The sequence below is a fragment of the Hypanus sabinus genome, chromosome 27 (assembly GCF_030144855.1).
Source record: "Hypanus sabinus isolate sHypSab1 chromosome 27, sHypSab1.hap1, whole genome shotgun sequence".
NCBI classification, from domain to species: Eukaryota; Metazoa; Chordata; class Chondrichthyes; order Myliobatiformes; family Dasyatidae; genus Hypanus; species Hypanus sabinus.
Window position 1 is genome coordinate 3,199,025 of NC_082732.1, and position 16,451 is coordinate 3,215,475.

General features: G+C 42.4%; 1 protein-coding gene across 3 annotated transcripts in view; it reads left to right on the forward strand.

Moving 5' to 3' along the window:
• The window catches only part of hspg2 (heparan sulfate proteoglycan 2), a 521,654-nt gene that overhangs the window by 425,509 nt on the left and 79,694 nt on the right, over window positions 1–16,451 (forward strand). For all 3 annotated transcript variants that reach the window (XM_059951673.1, XM_059951675.1, XM_059951674.1), the window contains 4 exons: window positions 1,659–1,838; window positions 3,250–3,510; window positions 8,493–8,655; window positions 14,877–14,974. In XM_059951673.1, the coding sequence (XP_059807656.1) occupies window positions 1,659–1,838; window positions 3,250–3,510; window positions 8,493–8,655; window positions 14,877–14,974 (702 nt within the window). The remainder of the gene's footprint in view (window positions 1–1,658; window positions 1,839–3,249; window positions 3,511–8,492; window positions 8,656–14,876; window positions 14,975–16,451) is intronic.

Sequence of the window (16,451 nt, forward strand, 5' to 3'; positions counted from 1 at the left end):
CAGACTCGATGGATCATCGCTTGATCTGCATCCAAATCCAGGACAGCTAAAAGAGTCATCCTCTATGAGGATGTCTACACTCCAATGGCCCACACGTGTCACTTTGTCCGCACCATCAGTCTACACAAAACAGAGGCCTGCTTCAGGATCCACTGTTGTGTCACCTTCCATCACCATGGAAGGCACACACTGAGGGTAGTAAAGGAATTCAAACACCTCAGCAGTGTCAGCTCCAGTGATGATTTTGTGGATAAAGAAATGAACAGGAATTGCAAGGCTAGTCAGAGCCTGGGCTGCCTGCAATCAGCTGAGCTAAGCCAGCACAATTTCCAGATGTTCACTAAGATCAACCTGTACAAGGCTGTGTTCACTAGCCTCCCGAATGGTTGTGTAATGTGGACCATGTACAAAAGGCAACTCAAATTCCTGGAGCAATTCACATGCGCAGCCTGAGATCCATTATAGGTATCCACTGGAATGACTGTCACAAAGCTGGAAGTCCTTAACAGGGCTAAGGCTACCAGTATTGAAGCCGTGATCCTGAAAGCACAGCTTCATTGGAGCAGGTATGTTTAACACATTGAGGACTCCAGACTCCCTAAGCAGCTGCTGTATGGCCAATTATCACAAGGAAGCAGAAGCCATGATGGACCTCATAAGAGGTAAAAAGACTATGTGAAAGCCAGCATTGCTTATAGCGGGCTTACTCCCTGATCTCTGAAACATAGGGCACCCGACAGAACTGGTTGGCACACCTGTTAAACTTGCTTACAGCAACTTAGAAGATGGGCGTCACGCAGAGCTGGACACCGCTCGACAGAAGGGAAAAGCAGCGGCAACAGCCTTGCCTACAGAATCAGGACAATTCCCTTGTCCCCATACATCTATGCCGTTTAAGAATTGGCCTCTACAGCCACCTCCAAACACACATCAGATGAGCTGCACAAACATAGTTGTCATCATCAAAATCGGCGGACAGCCGACAATTAGTTGCGATGTAATTAGTTTGAGGTAATGGTCAGCAGAACACATTCCAGAATTGACATGATGGTATTTGTGCTACCTGGGATATTAGTTGGTAGAGTACAGAATGGGTCAATAGTTACTCTCAAAAGCCACCGGAAGGGTTCAGCAGGGTACAAAACTTGTTTACACCACTGCAGGGGTGCTAATGTCATGCAGGATGGCAATAAGAGACCCTCACTCACAAGAATCCCTGTATCCCTTCCTTTAGTTTAGTGACCATTCACCACCATTTAGTGATTACATTCCTATATAGGTATAAAATTTTTCCTTTACTGTGTCTTCCTCTTTATCAGAGAAATGAGTTTGTAGCCTCTTCATGGTCCTTTTCTGACCTATTCTTTAATCTGACATGCGACATTCCCCTCTCAGATTAATGTCCCTCAATTCTTCTAGATTGAGTAAACTTTGTAACTGAGGCAACTTTGGGAATTGTACTTTCTAGCTACCTGATGTTTCCAGTGAGATTCACACTAGTCTTTAATATAAAACCTCTGTAAAAAGGAACAGCTCTCAGAATTGGTAAGGGTATAGGTATCTAGTATTAAATGCCAGCCTGGTCAAAACAAAAGGGAAAAAGATTCCTTTGTGACACTTTTTTTGAATTAACCCTTGATTTTCCCTCTGGTCTCTAGGTTATCCCACTCCAATTATTCAGTGGTCTAAACTGCGGGCCCCATTGCCATGGCAACACAAGATTGTTGATGGATCATTGGTCATTCCTCATGTGGGCCTGCAGGACTCCGGCCAGTATATCTGCAATGCCTCCAATTCTGCTGGATTCAATGAGCTCTTCATAATGCTGGATGTCGAAAGTAAGTCCACCCCCACTGAAACACAACCAGCAAGTACTGCAAACACGCAGTAGAGTAGGCACCATCTGTGGAAATAAAAACAAAGGTTAATGCTTTGGGTTGATAATCTTTCATCTGAGCTGATGAAGGTCATCAGACTGGACTGTTAACTTTCTTTTTCTCTCAATAGTTGTTGCCTGGCTACATGAGTATTTCCAACACTTTTCCCAGCATTTGTAGCCTTGCCAGAATGTTTTAAGCACTCTTTGAAAATGAGAAGTTCCAGGTTTTTTGGTAGGTGTGTAAATATCAAATCTGTCAACTGCACTGTGTAAATAGCTAGGATTGCATGAAGGTGAAAAGTTCTGGAAGAAACTGGGTGAGCAGGGAATGGAGAAAAGCCGCTTTACTGATAATGTAGTGCCGTTGATGTGTTGCTGCAATTCTAGTTCAGAAAATAATTCTTAAAGGTCCTCTCCAACTACAGACTAATAATCTTTGTTTAATCCGTACATATGATCAAATGTTTGGGTCATCAGTGGGTTGGATTTGCTGGGACTGCAGGCATTTTCTGCAACCTTGGAACTCTGTTTTCTGCTGCATTTCTGAGTCCTTTCACAACCTAGAGAGGATCTCTCATAGCGCTGCTACCTCACCACTCCAGTGACCCAGGTTCAATCCTGTTCTCTGGTGCAGACTTTGTGGAGTTTGTACAATTTCCTTACACTACAATCTTAAAATGAACACAGATGTTTTGCAGAAAATTTTGAAGACCTCCCCAGGTGGCCTTGGTAACGCAAAGTCAAAGTTCATTTTTATTTGTAGATACAGTGCAGAACAAGCCCTTCTGGTCCATTGAGCCATACCGCCCAGCGACCCACCTATTTAATCCTATTTGTCTATCTTAGTTACGGCATGAGGCTATTTGCTCTGGAAAGGCATTCTCAGTAACTGTGGGAAATGAGGTAACAGGACCTTGTCACAACAGGAGATTGTCAGTAATCTTTGTTGGTTTTAAGCAACAAACAATGTGCTAAAGGAAGTGAACAGGTTGGGTGGCCCCTCTGTGAGAAAGGAACCGTCAACAATTTGGCTCAGTCTCTTTACTGGTTTCAACTGTAGTAGAAGCAACTTGGAGACACGAGATACTGCAGATGCTGAAAATCTTGAGTAACACACACACACAAAATTGCTAGAGGTACTTAGCAGGTCAGGCAGCATCTGTGGAAGGAAATAAACAGGGGGAAGGGTTTTGGCCCAAAACCTACCTGGCTGCATTCCTGCAGCATTTTGTGTGTGTTGTAAAGACAGCTTGATTGTATTTTGTGAAATTGATCATCCCAATCCTAAAGTGACCGTTGCTTTGAGATACATAGGGTCAAAATAACAATAGGTGTTAAATGTATCCTGATTAACTTATCCTGTTCCTTAGCTACACCGTATGCCACCTTTGATGTCGAGACTGTCACCATCCGTGTGGGTGAGATTATCCGACTGCACTGCCTTTCCCAAGGAACCCCACCAATCACATATGAATGGTCTAAAGTAAATGGAACCTTACCTGACCGGGCAATCAAACGCAATGGAATCCTGCAGATTAACCTCGCTGTGGTGTCTGACTCGGGCAAGTACCGGTGTCTGGTGAAGAACAGAGTTGGTGAAAGTGATGCATTTGCAACAGTAACTGTGAAATGTGAGTACAGCCTCTTAATCCTTTCACTTCGCTACACAATCTTGTTTTCTTTTCCATTGCCATCACTTTCAAATGGAATGTAGTTAAATGACAGAATGGGAAACATACTGTGGGAAATGAAGAGGGGAAGTGCGTCTTATCAAAGAGCTATCACCAGTGGAACTGGCTGAATGTCCTACGTGCAGCATGATGCAGTCCATCTCTGTTTGGATTCTTGGGTTCAACATCCTCAAACATAATCTTCATTTGGTTTATGGACTTGTGTCAAAGTAATCAAAGATAGCTAATGGATAAACATATCAACTAGACATGAGAACTTCCACGTGCAACTTAGCCAACAAGAGATTGTTCTTATTAGCAGTTTGATTGCTAATGAGATGTAGTTGAAAGCACAGAAAGGAACAGAAAAGGAGAGTGTCCACATATTTAAATGCCCAGCATTTGCAGAATGCTGAAGATGACTACATTGGCATCCAGGTTTGAGTGCTCATGCAACAGGAAAAGGCTGGGAAAACTAGTGGGCTTGTTTAGACACTAAGTGATGCTGTGAGACATGGAGTGTTCTTGTTATGCTCAGGGTTTATGTATGGGGCCACTCACCTGCCCTGCACTGGGACCCAGTCATAGGCACAGCCAGTGGAAGCATTTGAAAGGCCTGGCAGCCGCACAAGTGGGTTACATTCCCATTAATGTACAGACATCGTTGATAAGGAGTCAGAGGGTGAAGGGGATGGGAACCAGAGCACCAAGTCAAAAATGGAGGAATGAAGAGGAAGATAGGTGTCAGGGCCAGTAATAAATAAAAGGTAGGAACAAAGTAATAAGTATGATACGATGGATAGTCTGAAATGTGGGTAATTTAATGCTAGGGGTATTATGGGTATGATGGACTCAGAGCATGGAGCTATCATGTTGTGGCCATTACAGAGACGTAGTTGAGAGAGGGACAGGAGTGGGTGCTGAATGTCTCGGGGTTTTGATGTTTTAGAAATGACAGAGAGAGAAGTAAAAGTAATAGATTTGCACTACTAATCAAAGACAATATCACAGCTGCATTGAGAGGAGACATTACGGAGGACTCAGTCACTGAGACTGTATGGGTAGAACTCAAACATGGAACAGATGCAAGCACTGATGGGATTGAATTATAGACGCCACCACCTCCCCCAATAGCCACCGGCACCGGGACATTGAGGAAACTCCTCAGTTAAGGAAAGGTTTAAAAACAATAGGGTTGTTGTCGTGGGGACTTTAAAATCCCTAATATAAACTGGGACCTTCTGAGAGCAAGAGATTTTGATGGAGAAGAATTTGTTAGGTGCTTTTAGGAGGGCTTTAATCTCAGAGAAATGTATAAAATATGCACTCTGAAATTATTTTTCTTCACAAACATCCATGAAAACTGAGGAGTGCCCCAAAGAATGAATGACAGTTAAATGTTAGAACCCCAAAGCCTCCCCAGCTCCCTTTACTGCAGAAGCTGCAGTAAAGCAACGATCCCCCTCCCCACCACAAAGAACATCAGCGCCCTCCACCGGGCACTCAAACGTGCAGCAAAGCATCAACACAGACTTGCAATACCCCAAAGACTCCTCCTTCACCTGGTAATTCGACGTACCACAGGCTCTCTCTCTCTGTCTCTCCGATAAGGGACAAAGAGGTGTCCCTGTTTCACAGTGAGAGGGGAGACGCAACAAAACAGCTCACCGATTTATCATGTTAAAAGTCTGTTGTGTCACCTTTTCTGAGCCCTGAGCCCAAAGATCTCTTGTCTTTGGGCACACAGCCAGCAGCCAGTTCACTGCTTACAATCTGCCATATCCTATGACGCACCAGTTTTCTGCGGTGGCACCGACCTCAAATCCGCCTGCCTCCAGAGCCACGAAAATCTGGCATGCCAGTCTTCCAGGCTGCATCCGCGGCATATTGAAAGGTGGCCAGTTGTGAGGCCCTGTGAGTGGGTCCCATTCCCGTAAAGAACCAAAGTCATCATGTAGCTCCAGGTCAGGCTCTCCAAAAGAAACCTGAAAAGGGAAAAAAAAAGATATTAAAGATAGAAATAGAGCTGTTCCGAAGATGCAAGCAAAGGAATCACCATTAGGGACTATCATCCTGAGTTCCACCCTCGGATAATAGTCCAACAGGAAGAGGAGCTTCTACTGGATGTGATGTTGTGGAATGAGCTTGGATGGGTGAACAGATAGGGAACAGTAACCACAACTGAAGATTTAAAATAGCTATAGATCAGAGTAAGTATTAAATGGAGCAGGGCAGATTACGAGAGCATTTGGCAGGAACTAGATAGAATTAGTTGAGAACAGCCGTTTTTGGTTGAGTCCACATCTAAGACCAACTGCACAGAGCAGGTATGTTCCAATAAGGAAGCACAGGGTATGAGAACCTTTGACGTCAAAAGTGGTGATGAATTTAGTCAAGAAGAAAGAAGAAAATTATATAAAGCTAAGATCAAACAGAGTCCCCAAGGATTGTAAAGAAGCCAGCAAAGAACTCAGGAAGGGAATAAGGAAAGCCAGCAGAGGCCATAAAAAGTACTTGGCAAGTAGAGTTAAAGAGGATCCCAAGAGGGTACTGTACCTCAAGGGCATAAGGAGAAGCTAAGATCACTCAAGGATAGAGGGGGAATATTTGCTTGGGTGTAGAGGATGTGGGTGAGATCTTTAATGAGTACTTTACATCAATATTTACTAAGGAGAAGGACGTGAAGGATAGGGTGGTCAGTGCTGAGCTTATTGATATGCTCGGGAATTTTGAGGGAAAGGAGGTGGTGGTGTTGGGTGACTTAAAGGGTATTAGTCCCCAGCACCTGATGGGATATACCTTAGGTTATTGAGAGTGGCTAGTGAAGAGATTGCTGGGGCCTTGACAAATATCTTTGTGTCCTTTCTAGCTACAGGCAAGGTCTCAGAGGACTGGCGAGTAGCTAATGTTGTTCCAGTGTTCAAAAAGAGAACCGGAGATGATCCTGGAAACTTTAGACCAGTGAGTCTCATGTCAGTGGTAGGGAAGTTACTGGAGAGATTTCTTAGGGATAGGATTTATGAGCATTTGGAAAGCTAGGGAGAGTCAGCTTAGCTTTGTGCAGGACAAATCATGTCTTACTAACTTGACTGAGTTTTTTGATGCAGGTGATTGGTGAAGGTAGAGATGTGCATGTTGTTTACATGGATTTTAGTAAGGTGTTTGACAAGGTCCCTTAGGAGATGCTGATCTTGAAGATTAAGGTCTTTGAGATACATGGTGAATTAGCCATTTGAATTCAGAACTGGCTTGTCCATTGAAGACAGAGGATGGTGTTCGAATGGATTTACTCTTGTCTGATTAGTGGTGTTTCACAGGGATCTGTGCTCGGACCTCTGCTGTTTGTGACGTGTATAAATGATGTGGATGTAAATGCAGTTGGATGGGTTAGTAAGTTTGCAAATGATACTAAGATTGGAGTTGTGGATAGCATAGAAGACTGGCAAAGAATACAGTGTGATATAGATCAGTTGCAGATATGGGCTGAGAAATGGCAGGTGGAGTTTAATCCAAACAAATGTGAAGTGTTGCACCTTGGTAGGCAGCGACAGTACATTGTTTAGGGCAAGACCCTTAAGAGTGTGGATGAGCAGCGGGATTTTGGGGTCCAAGTTGATAGCCTCCTGAAATTGGCTACACAGGTTAATAAGGTGGTTAAGAAAGCAAATGGCATGCTTGTCTTTATTCGTCGAGGCATTGAGTTCAAATGTCAGGAAGTTACGTAGCAGTTTTTAAAACTCGATTTGGACCACGTGTGGAGAATTGCATACGTTTGTGTTCACCCCATTATAGGAAGGATGTTGAGGCTTTGGAGGAGGTGCAGAAGAGGTTTACCAGAATGCTGCCTGGATTACAGGGCACGTGGTATAATGAGAGGTTGGGCAAACTTGGGTTTTTCTCTCTGGAATGACAGGGGCTGAGGGGAGATCTGATAGAGGTTTATAAGATAATGAGAGGAATAAATAGACAGGAAGTGTTTATTCCAAGGGTTGAGATGTCTAAAACCAGAGGGTATGCATTTAAGGTGGGGTGGGTAGTAATTTCAAAGGAGATGAGAGGGGTAAGTTTCTTGACACAGAGTGGTCGCTGCCTGGTGTGGTGGTAGAGGCAAAAACATCAGAGACTTTTAAGAGATGTTTAGATAGGCACAAGAATTTGAGGAAAATGGAAGGATGCGGACATTGTGTAATTTAATTAGGTTGGAGCCAAAAAGCCCATGCCTGTGCTGTACTGTTCTATGAGACTACAGATGTTGGATACCTGGATTTTGTGCTTCCCAGTGAAGGGTCTCATCCTAATAAGATTGACTATTCACTTCCCCCATAGATGATGCCCGACCTGCTGAGTTTCTCCAGCATTTTTTGTGTGTTGATTGTTGCTAGCTGACATATATGGAACAGGCATAGGATGAGGTCAGACTAGCCAAGACACTAGGTGTTCCCACGGTCCCAGAAGTAAACAGCTCCAACAGGTGCTTCAGCCCATTATGTGCGTTCACTACCATGTATACCAACCTCACACTAATCCTTCTTTATTATCACCACACACCCCTTCAGATTCTGCCACGCGCCTTCACAGGCAAATTATAGTGTTTAAATTAACTAACAACCTGCATGTTTTTGAGGAGAAGAAAATTAGAGTCTTCCAGGTAAATCAACGTAGTCACAGGCATAATTGTTGACTCTGTATTACCGGAGTTCAGAGCTGGCACTGAGCCACTGGCTCTACTAGCTGCCCCACTGTGCTATCTAATAGATTGTAGTAAGAGATTACCGATCTGACGTGTGGATGTGCTGCCAGTAAGGAAACTGTCCTCACCTGCTGGTGATCTACTAGGGAGAGGGGGTCTCAGCAGCCACTCTATGTTATATACATTCAGACACCACAACGTCACAGTGGCCAGAGACTGACTTTCTCTTTTCTTGTGCTGTTTATGACACCAGCTCCCCCGGCTGCACGAGTATCTCCACAGATTGAGGTGAAAAACATCGGTGGTACTGTGGAATTCACCTGCTCCGTTATTGGTCACCCACCACCCAAGATCGAGTGGTTGAAGGAAGGAGGTCACCTGCCACTAAATCACAAAATCACCAAAGGAGTTTTGAGGTAAGATGATTATTATTTTCAACAATCAGATACTCAGTTTGGCACTGTAGAACAGGTTATCTTTTAAAGAGATCTTCATACATCAAACAACAGCTTAAAGTCCAGTGAATTAGTAAAACAGTTGAACAGTAACTCAAAGTTCAACTGTAGGTCCAACGAAGAAATATTTAGATATATGACTAATACTTGGAATAAAATTGTGGATCAAAAACTTTAGAATCATTGAACCAATTAGAGACCACAATGTTTCTGTAGAAGTGTTAAGGATTGTTTGCAGGCTTAGAACCATAGAACATTACAGCACAGAAACAACAGGCCTTTTGGCCCTTCTTGGCTGTGCCAAGCCATTTTTCTGCCTAGTTCCACTGACCTGCACCTGGACCATATCCCTCCATACACCTCTCATCCATGTACCTGTCCAAGTTTTTCTTAAGTGTCAAAAGTGAGCCCACAATTACCACTTCTTCTGGCAGCTCATTCCACACTCCCACCACTCTCTGTGTGAAGAAGCCTCCCCTAATGTTTCCGTTAAACTTTTCCCCTTCACCCTTAACCCATGACCTCTGTTATATTTTCTCCCCTAGCCTCAGTGGAAAAAGCCTGTTTGCATTCACTCTATCTATACCCATCATAATTTTATATACCTCTATGAAATTTCCCCTCATTCTTCTATACTGCAGGGAATAAAGTCCCTATTCAACCTTTCTCTGTAACTCAGTTTCTCAAGTCCCGGCAACATCCTTGTAAAACTTGTCTGCACTCTTTCAACCTTATTAATATCCTTCCTGTAATTAGGTGACCAAAACTGCACACAATACTCCAAATTTGGCCTCAGCAATGCCTTATACAACCTCACCATTACATTCCAACTCTTATACTCAATACTTTGATTTATGAAGGCCAATGTACCAAAAGGTCTCTTTATGACCCTATCTACCTGTGATGCCACTTTTAGGGAATTTTGTATCTGTATTCCCAGATGCCTCTATTCTACTGCACTCCTCAGTGCCCTACCATTCCCTGCAGCGTAGAAGAATGAGGGGAGATTTGATAGAGGTATATAAAATTATGATGGGTATAGATAGAGTGAATGCAAGCAGGCTTTTTCCACTGAGGCTAGGGGAGAAAAAAACCAGAGGACATGGGTTAAGGGTGAAGGGGGAAAAGTTTAAAGGGAACATTAGGGGAGGCTTCTTCACGCAGAGAGTGGTGGGAGTGTGGAATGAGCTGCCAGATGAAGTTGTAAATGCAGGCTCACTTTTAACATTTAAGAAAAACTTGGACAGGTACATGGATGAGAGGGGTTTGGAGGGATATGGGCCAGGTGCAGGTCAGTGGGACTAGGCAGGAAAATGGTTCGGCACAGCCAAGAAGGGCCAAAGGGCCTGTTTCTGTGTTGTAATGTTCTGTGGTTCATTGGGTGTGTAAGGGGGCATGTGAATGTGTGAAGGGTGATGGGTGTGTGAAAGGGAATGTGCAAGTGTGTGTGTGAAGAGGGTGACGTGTGCATGTGAGTGTGTGAAGAGACTGAATGTGTTAAGGAAAGATGTGTTCGTGTAAGTAAGTTAAATGGCCTTTGTCACACCTTCAAGATCAATCAGCTATTTAATACAATGTGAATAGACAGTTTTTTATTGAGCTGTAGCTGTACTGTAAAAAAAAGTAAGAATTTTGTTGTTTCTAAACAGGTAACTGCTTGAATTAAAGTGTGATTTTTGCCATAGTTACAATAAGGTGCACTGAAGTATTTGACCATATTCCACTGTTTTATGTAAACAATGAATATTAGTCTGTGTCTTTTGTTCAGTGTAATTTGTTCAGGCAAACTAACAAATGATCCCAGTGAAAACACCCCATGTTTCATAAGCAGGTAATATGGGAAAGCATTCCAAGCTGCTGCACATAATTATTATTAGACAAGCTCCTCCACATACTAAGCTGCAGATCATGTGCCTAAAGGCTTTATTCTTTGCTCAATTATCTGAGCAGCTTGTGTTACAAAGTTTCTCAGCTTGTAAAACATCAGTGTTCACCATATGGTATCTAAAAGACATATCTGTTCAATTTGTATATTATGTATTATGCATCACTAAATTCTCAGAAATTTGATAAATATATGACTTCAAGAGGTGGTGAGGCTGGAAACCCCTTCACTAAGTGACTTGACCACTTGGAGGGCTCAAATTTGAATAACAACCACAATTCATCTCCATCAAGGGCAATAGTAGAGCACTGATATCCAATCCTTCTTCTTAAATGTTTATTCCCTCGTTTACTATCACAACAATGTGAACCATCTGCAGAATGCACTGCAGCAGATTGCCAGATCTCTTCTGGCAACAGTTCCTGACCTACTGTCCCTGTCTCCTTGAAGTTCAGAGGCAGCAGATGCAGGCATCTGTAACAGTCAATCTGCTTTAAAGTCACAGCTGACCTTGACTGGGAAATACTTTGCTATTTCCCTTCACTGGGACCCTTCCTATCTAAATTCCTGGAACACTTTCCCACTTGCTTCCTCTCTACAGAGATTGCAATGTTTTGAGGTGGCCGAGCAACTCAACATTCAGGAGAGAGGAATAAATGAAGGCATTCTTGCTGATGCTCTGGAACTGGGATGTTATGTTGAAGTTGTATAAGACATTGGTGAGGCCTAATTTGGAGTGTTGTGTGTAGTTTTGGTCACCTACCTACAGGAAAGATGTATATAAAGGTGAGAAAATTCACAAGGATGTTGCTGGAACTGGAAGACCTGAGTTATACGGAAAGATTGAATAAGGTTAGGACTTTGTCCTTGGAATGTAGAAGATTGAGAGGAGATTTGAACGAGGTATAACAAATTATGAGGAGTATAGAGAGAGTAAATGCAAGCAGGCTTTTTCTATAGAGGTTGGGTGGGACTACAACCAGATGTCATGTTTTAAGGGTGAAAGGTGAAATGTTTAAGGGACACATGAGGGGAAATTTCTTCACTCAAAGAGTCGTGAGAGTTTGGAATGAGCTGCCAGGACAGTGCGAGTTTGATTTCAATGTTTCAGAAATGTTTAGATTGGTACATGGATAGTAGGGCTATGGAGAGCTATGGTCCTAGTGCAGGTTGGTGCGTGTAGGCAGTTTAAATTGTTTAGCACTGACTAGATGGGCCAAAGGGCCTATTTCTGTGCTGTAGTTTGTTTTAGACTCTGACTCTAAAGGGAATGTGTCCAATTACCTCTTGAAAGTTCTTGTTGAATCTGCTTCCACTCCTTTTCAAGCAAGACATTTCAGATTATTATAGCTTAATCTATTAAAATCACAATTATCTTCCTGCCACTGGGAGCCATCTCTGTCTCCTTATGCATTCATAACATCTCATTGCTTAATACCTGTCTGTAATTTCAAATTAATCCTTTTTCCTTAAAGAACATTCAATCTTATCCTTCTTCTCCACTTAATTCCCTGATCCCAACCTTTAACCTCCTGGATTCAACAGTGGCTGGATGGGAGATGCCAGAGAGGAATGGTGGATAACTGTTTGTCAGGTTGGAGGCCGGAGACTAGTGGTGTGCCTCAGGGATCTGTACTGGGTCCAATGTTGTTTGTCATATACATTAATGATCTGGATGATGGGGTGGTAAATTGGATTAGTAAGTGTGCAAATGATACTAAGGTAGGTGGCATTGTGGATAATGAAGTAGGTTTTCAAAGTCTGCAGAGAGATTTAGGCCAGTTAGAAGAGAGGGCTGAATGATGGCAGATGGAGTTTAATGCTGATAAGTGTGAGGTGCTACATTTTGGTAGGAATAATCCAAATAGGATATACATGGTAAATAGTAGGGCATTGAAGAATGCAGTAGAGCAGAGTGATCTAGGAATAATGGTGCATAGTTCCCTGAAGGTGGAATCTCATGTGGATAGAGTGGTGAAGAAAGCTTTTGGTATGTTGGCCTTTATAAATCAGAGCATTGAGTGTAGGAGTTGGGATGTAATGCTAAAATTGTACAAGGCATTGGTGAGGGCAAATTTGGAGTATTGTGTACAGTTCTGGTCACCGAATTATAGGAAAGATGTCAACAAAATAGAGAGAGTACAGAGAAGATTTACTAGAATGTTACCTGGGTTTCAGCACCTAAGTTACAGGGAAAGATTGAACAAGTTAGGTCTTTATTCTTTAGAGTGTAGAAGGTTGAGGGGGGACTTGATAGAGGTATTTAAAATTATGAGGGGGATGAATAGAGTTGATGTGGATAGGCTTTTTCCATTGAGAGTAGTGGAGATTCAAACAAGAGGACATGAGTTGAGAGTTAGGGGCAAAAGTTTAAGGGTAACACAAGGGGAAATTTCTTTACTCAGAGAGTGGTAGCTGTGTGGAACGAGCTTCCAGTAGAAGTGGTAGAGGCAGGTTTGGTATTGTCATTTAAAGTAAAATTGAATAGGTATATGGACAGGAAAGGAATGGAGGGTTATGGACTGAGTGCGGGTCAGTGGGACAAGGTAAGAATAAGCGTTCGGCACAGACTAGAAGGGCGGAGATGGCCTGTTTCCGTGTTGTAATTGTTATATGGTTATATTTACTCCTACAAGCCTTTGACATTCTCTCTAGGTCTGAGTTGTCATCATTGGATTTCAGAACAATGAAAGGTTTTGTGGTTGAAGCCTAAGAATTCTAAGAGGGATTGGCAGAGTCTGCTGAGAAGATATTTAGGGATATCTGGAACTTGGGACAAACTTCCAGAGCCAACATTTGTGCATTTAAGAAGGAGATGAGCAGGCTTTTCTTATCTGAGACTCTTAACACAACAACAAAGGGTTGTGAGGGCAGAGTTACTGAATATACTCTCGATGGAGCCTGACAAAAATTGGAGTGGTATGTGTGGTTTGGTTACCGTTCTGTAGGAATGATGTAATTAAGCCAGAAAGAGTGCCAAAAAGATTTGCAGGGATGTTGTCTGGACTGAAGGGCTTGAGTTGTAATGAGAGACTGGACAACCTGAAATTGTGGAGTGCAGGAGGCTGAGGAGTGACCTGATAGCAGTTTATAAAATTATGAGGGGCACAGGTAGCATAGTCAAGAGGCTCAGGCTAGAAGAGTCTAAAACTAGATGGCAGAGGTTTAACATAGGCGAGGATTGTTTAATGGGGATCTGAAGAGCAAGCTTTTCAGATGGGGTGGTTAAAATTTGGAACAAGCTGCCAAAGGAAGTAGTAGAGCTGGGAGCATTTACAGCATTTAAAATCTGTTTGGACAGGTGCATAGATCACTAATGTTTAGAGCAGGGGTTCTAACACTTTTTTATTCCAATGGCCAATACCATTACACAAGGGTTTGTGGATCCCAGATTTGGAACTCCTGATTTTGAGGGATCACAGGCCAGTGTGACTGGCTCAGGTGAGCATCTTGGCATCAGCATGGAAGGTTATGCTAAAGGGCCTGTTTACATGTTTATTTTTCTATAACTAATAAGTATTGCTATTGTGACACTGTAATTACCTTCGGGATCAATAAAGTATCTGTTTATCTAATAATAAATCGAAACTGAAAGGCTCTCAAGGAGGTGGGGAGAGAAGCGGAGAGGGTGCTGAGTTGAAGAATGAATCATGAATGACATTGAATGGTGGATCAGGCTCAAGGGGCTATCTGGAATAGTCAGGCTTCCGTTCCTTATGTTCTAAGTTGCAGTGTCCAGAACTGGATAATGTCAAATCAGTGACCAATGAAGATTTACTATGATTTCCTTTCCTTTAACATATATAACAATAAAAGTGAATTCTTAGTAGTACCCAAGACAATTTTGAGAAATGACATTGCTCCAAACGTGATCCTCAATGAAAACCGATGTTCGTCCCTCAGACACAAGAAAACAATAGGCTCTCTGGTCATTTGTCATTGCTAACTTCAGTCTTGCTATGAGGAAATAAACAGATGCACTATAACTTTAGAAGTACCTTTTTGCATGTGTAATCATTGGGACACACTGAAGCAAAGAAAGGCACAATATGAATATACTTTTTCCTTCTTTCCATTTGAATTACTGGAACTAACGTCGAGTGTGAGTTAACAAGGAAATAATAGTATGGAGGGCCACACCATTCTTCAATCATGTCAATTTTCCTTTTGGGTACCAATCAACACATGAGCAAAATAGAGTGATAAACGGTTGCCATTGCCATATGCTGTGCACGAATACATTTCATTTGGAAATGGTGTTTTTCTGGCATCAAATTCCATGTTGATCTTCTTTCAGAATTCAAAACATACAAGAAGGAAATGAAGGAGTTTACATCTGCAGAGCATCTAACCAGTTTGGACGGGCACAGGACAGTGCCAAACTGGTCATCCAAGGTATGTCTGAGAAAATTTGTTCACTAAAAGAGCTGCTATATTTGGTTTTGATGAGCTGTCATTTGAGCTATGAGATGTTCATTTCCACAGATGCTGCCCGACCTATTGAGTGTTTGCAGCAGTTTCTCATTTTTCTTCAAGCCTTGCAGCATTTGTATTTTTTTGGTCTTTTATCCATTGTATTTATCTTGATTCTTTCTAGCAAATAGACTATAATATGCTTCACACATAAAATGCTGGTGTAACGCAGCAGGCCAGGCAGCATCTATACAATCAACATTTCAGGCCCAAACCCTTTGTCAGGACTAACTGAAAGAAAAGATAGTCTATGTGCCTGAAAGCTTCGTCATGCATACAGATGTGATAAATTGCTTACTGAACAGTTCCACATTGCCTCTGCCAGAAAAGCACTACTTAATATGAGGAAAAGTAGAAGAGAAGCTCCCGTTGATGAATGCACATGAGATTCTACTGATAACAGCTTGATGTCAGGCCACGCTTGGCATTGATCAATTTAGAACACAGAACATGCACCACCAACCCTGTGTGTTCCAAGCAGCTACCACACTCTGTGGGAAAACCCTACCTCTGATATCTCCCCTCAACTTTCCTCCACACTTCTTGCAAGGATGTTGTCAGGTATTAGCCATTGGTGCCCTGGGGAAAAGGCGCTGGCTGTCCACTCTATGTAGATTTCTTATAACTTTTTCCACCTCTATCATGTCACCTCTCCTCATCCTCTGCTAGAAAGAGATTCTTCCTATATCAAAGTAAAATGTGTTACATTCACCCCAAGATAAGCAATAACATAGTGATCAACAAATGTGTGTTAAAATCCATTAATCCAGCACTCTTGGGACTTTGGTAGTGCCGGACTGGCTGATTTCACAGACTGTGGATATTACCTTTTTTAATGCCCAAATATGCCATTATAATTTTTTTTAATGATGTTACAGAATGGGATAACACATCATTAAGTGAACCTGATGAGTTTACAGGGAGTGTGAAAAAAAAGGTTTAAAAGTACACAAAATCCTGTGACCAGTGACTTTAAAGAGACTATGTGATACATTGCCCAATGAGTCAGATATCAAATCATCAGGATTTCTGAAAAATGGATATGGGAGTTTGAGAGGATGCTGTATGATGGGGCTGGAGAATGCAGAAAACTAGGCGTAGAGAATACTAGAGAAGAGGGAACCTGCTGAAGGTGGTGACAGAGCAGTAAGATGGTCAACTAATTGTGCTTGGTAGAGAATTGGTGCATTAGGCATCTAAGCTTACCTTATGGGTTTTTGCTATAATCGTCAATGTCTTGAAGTGGTACGTATATAGGCAATATTCCATCTGTTGTATGAGCGGAATGAGGAATGGGGAGGCGTAACCTGTCAGTAGATTTCATTCATTCTGCACTGATAATGGTGCATGTTCTGGGGATGTTTTGCTGCTCCATTGATACCTTGTGCTTTCTGATCTA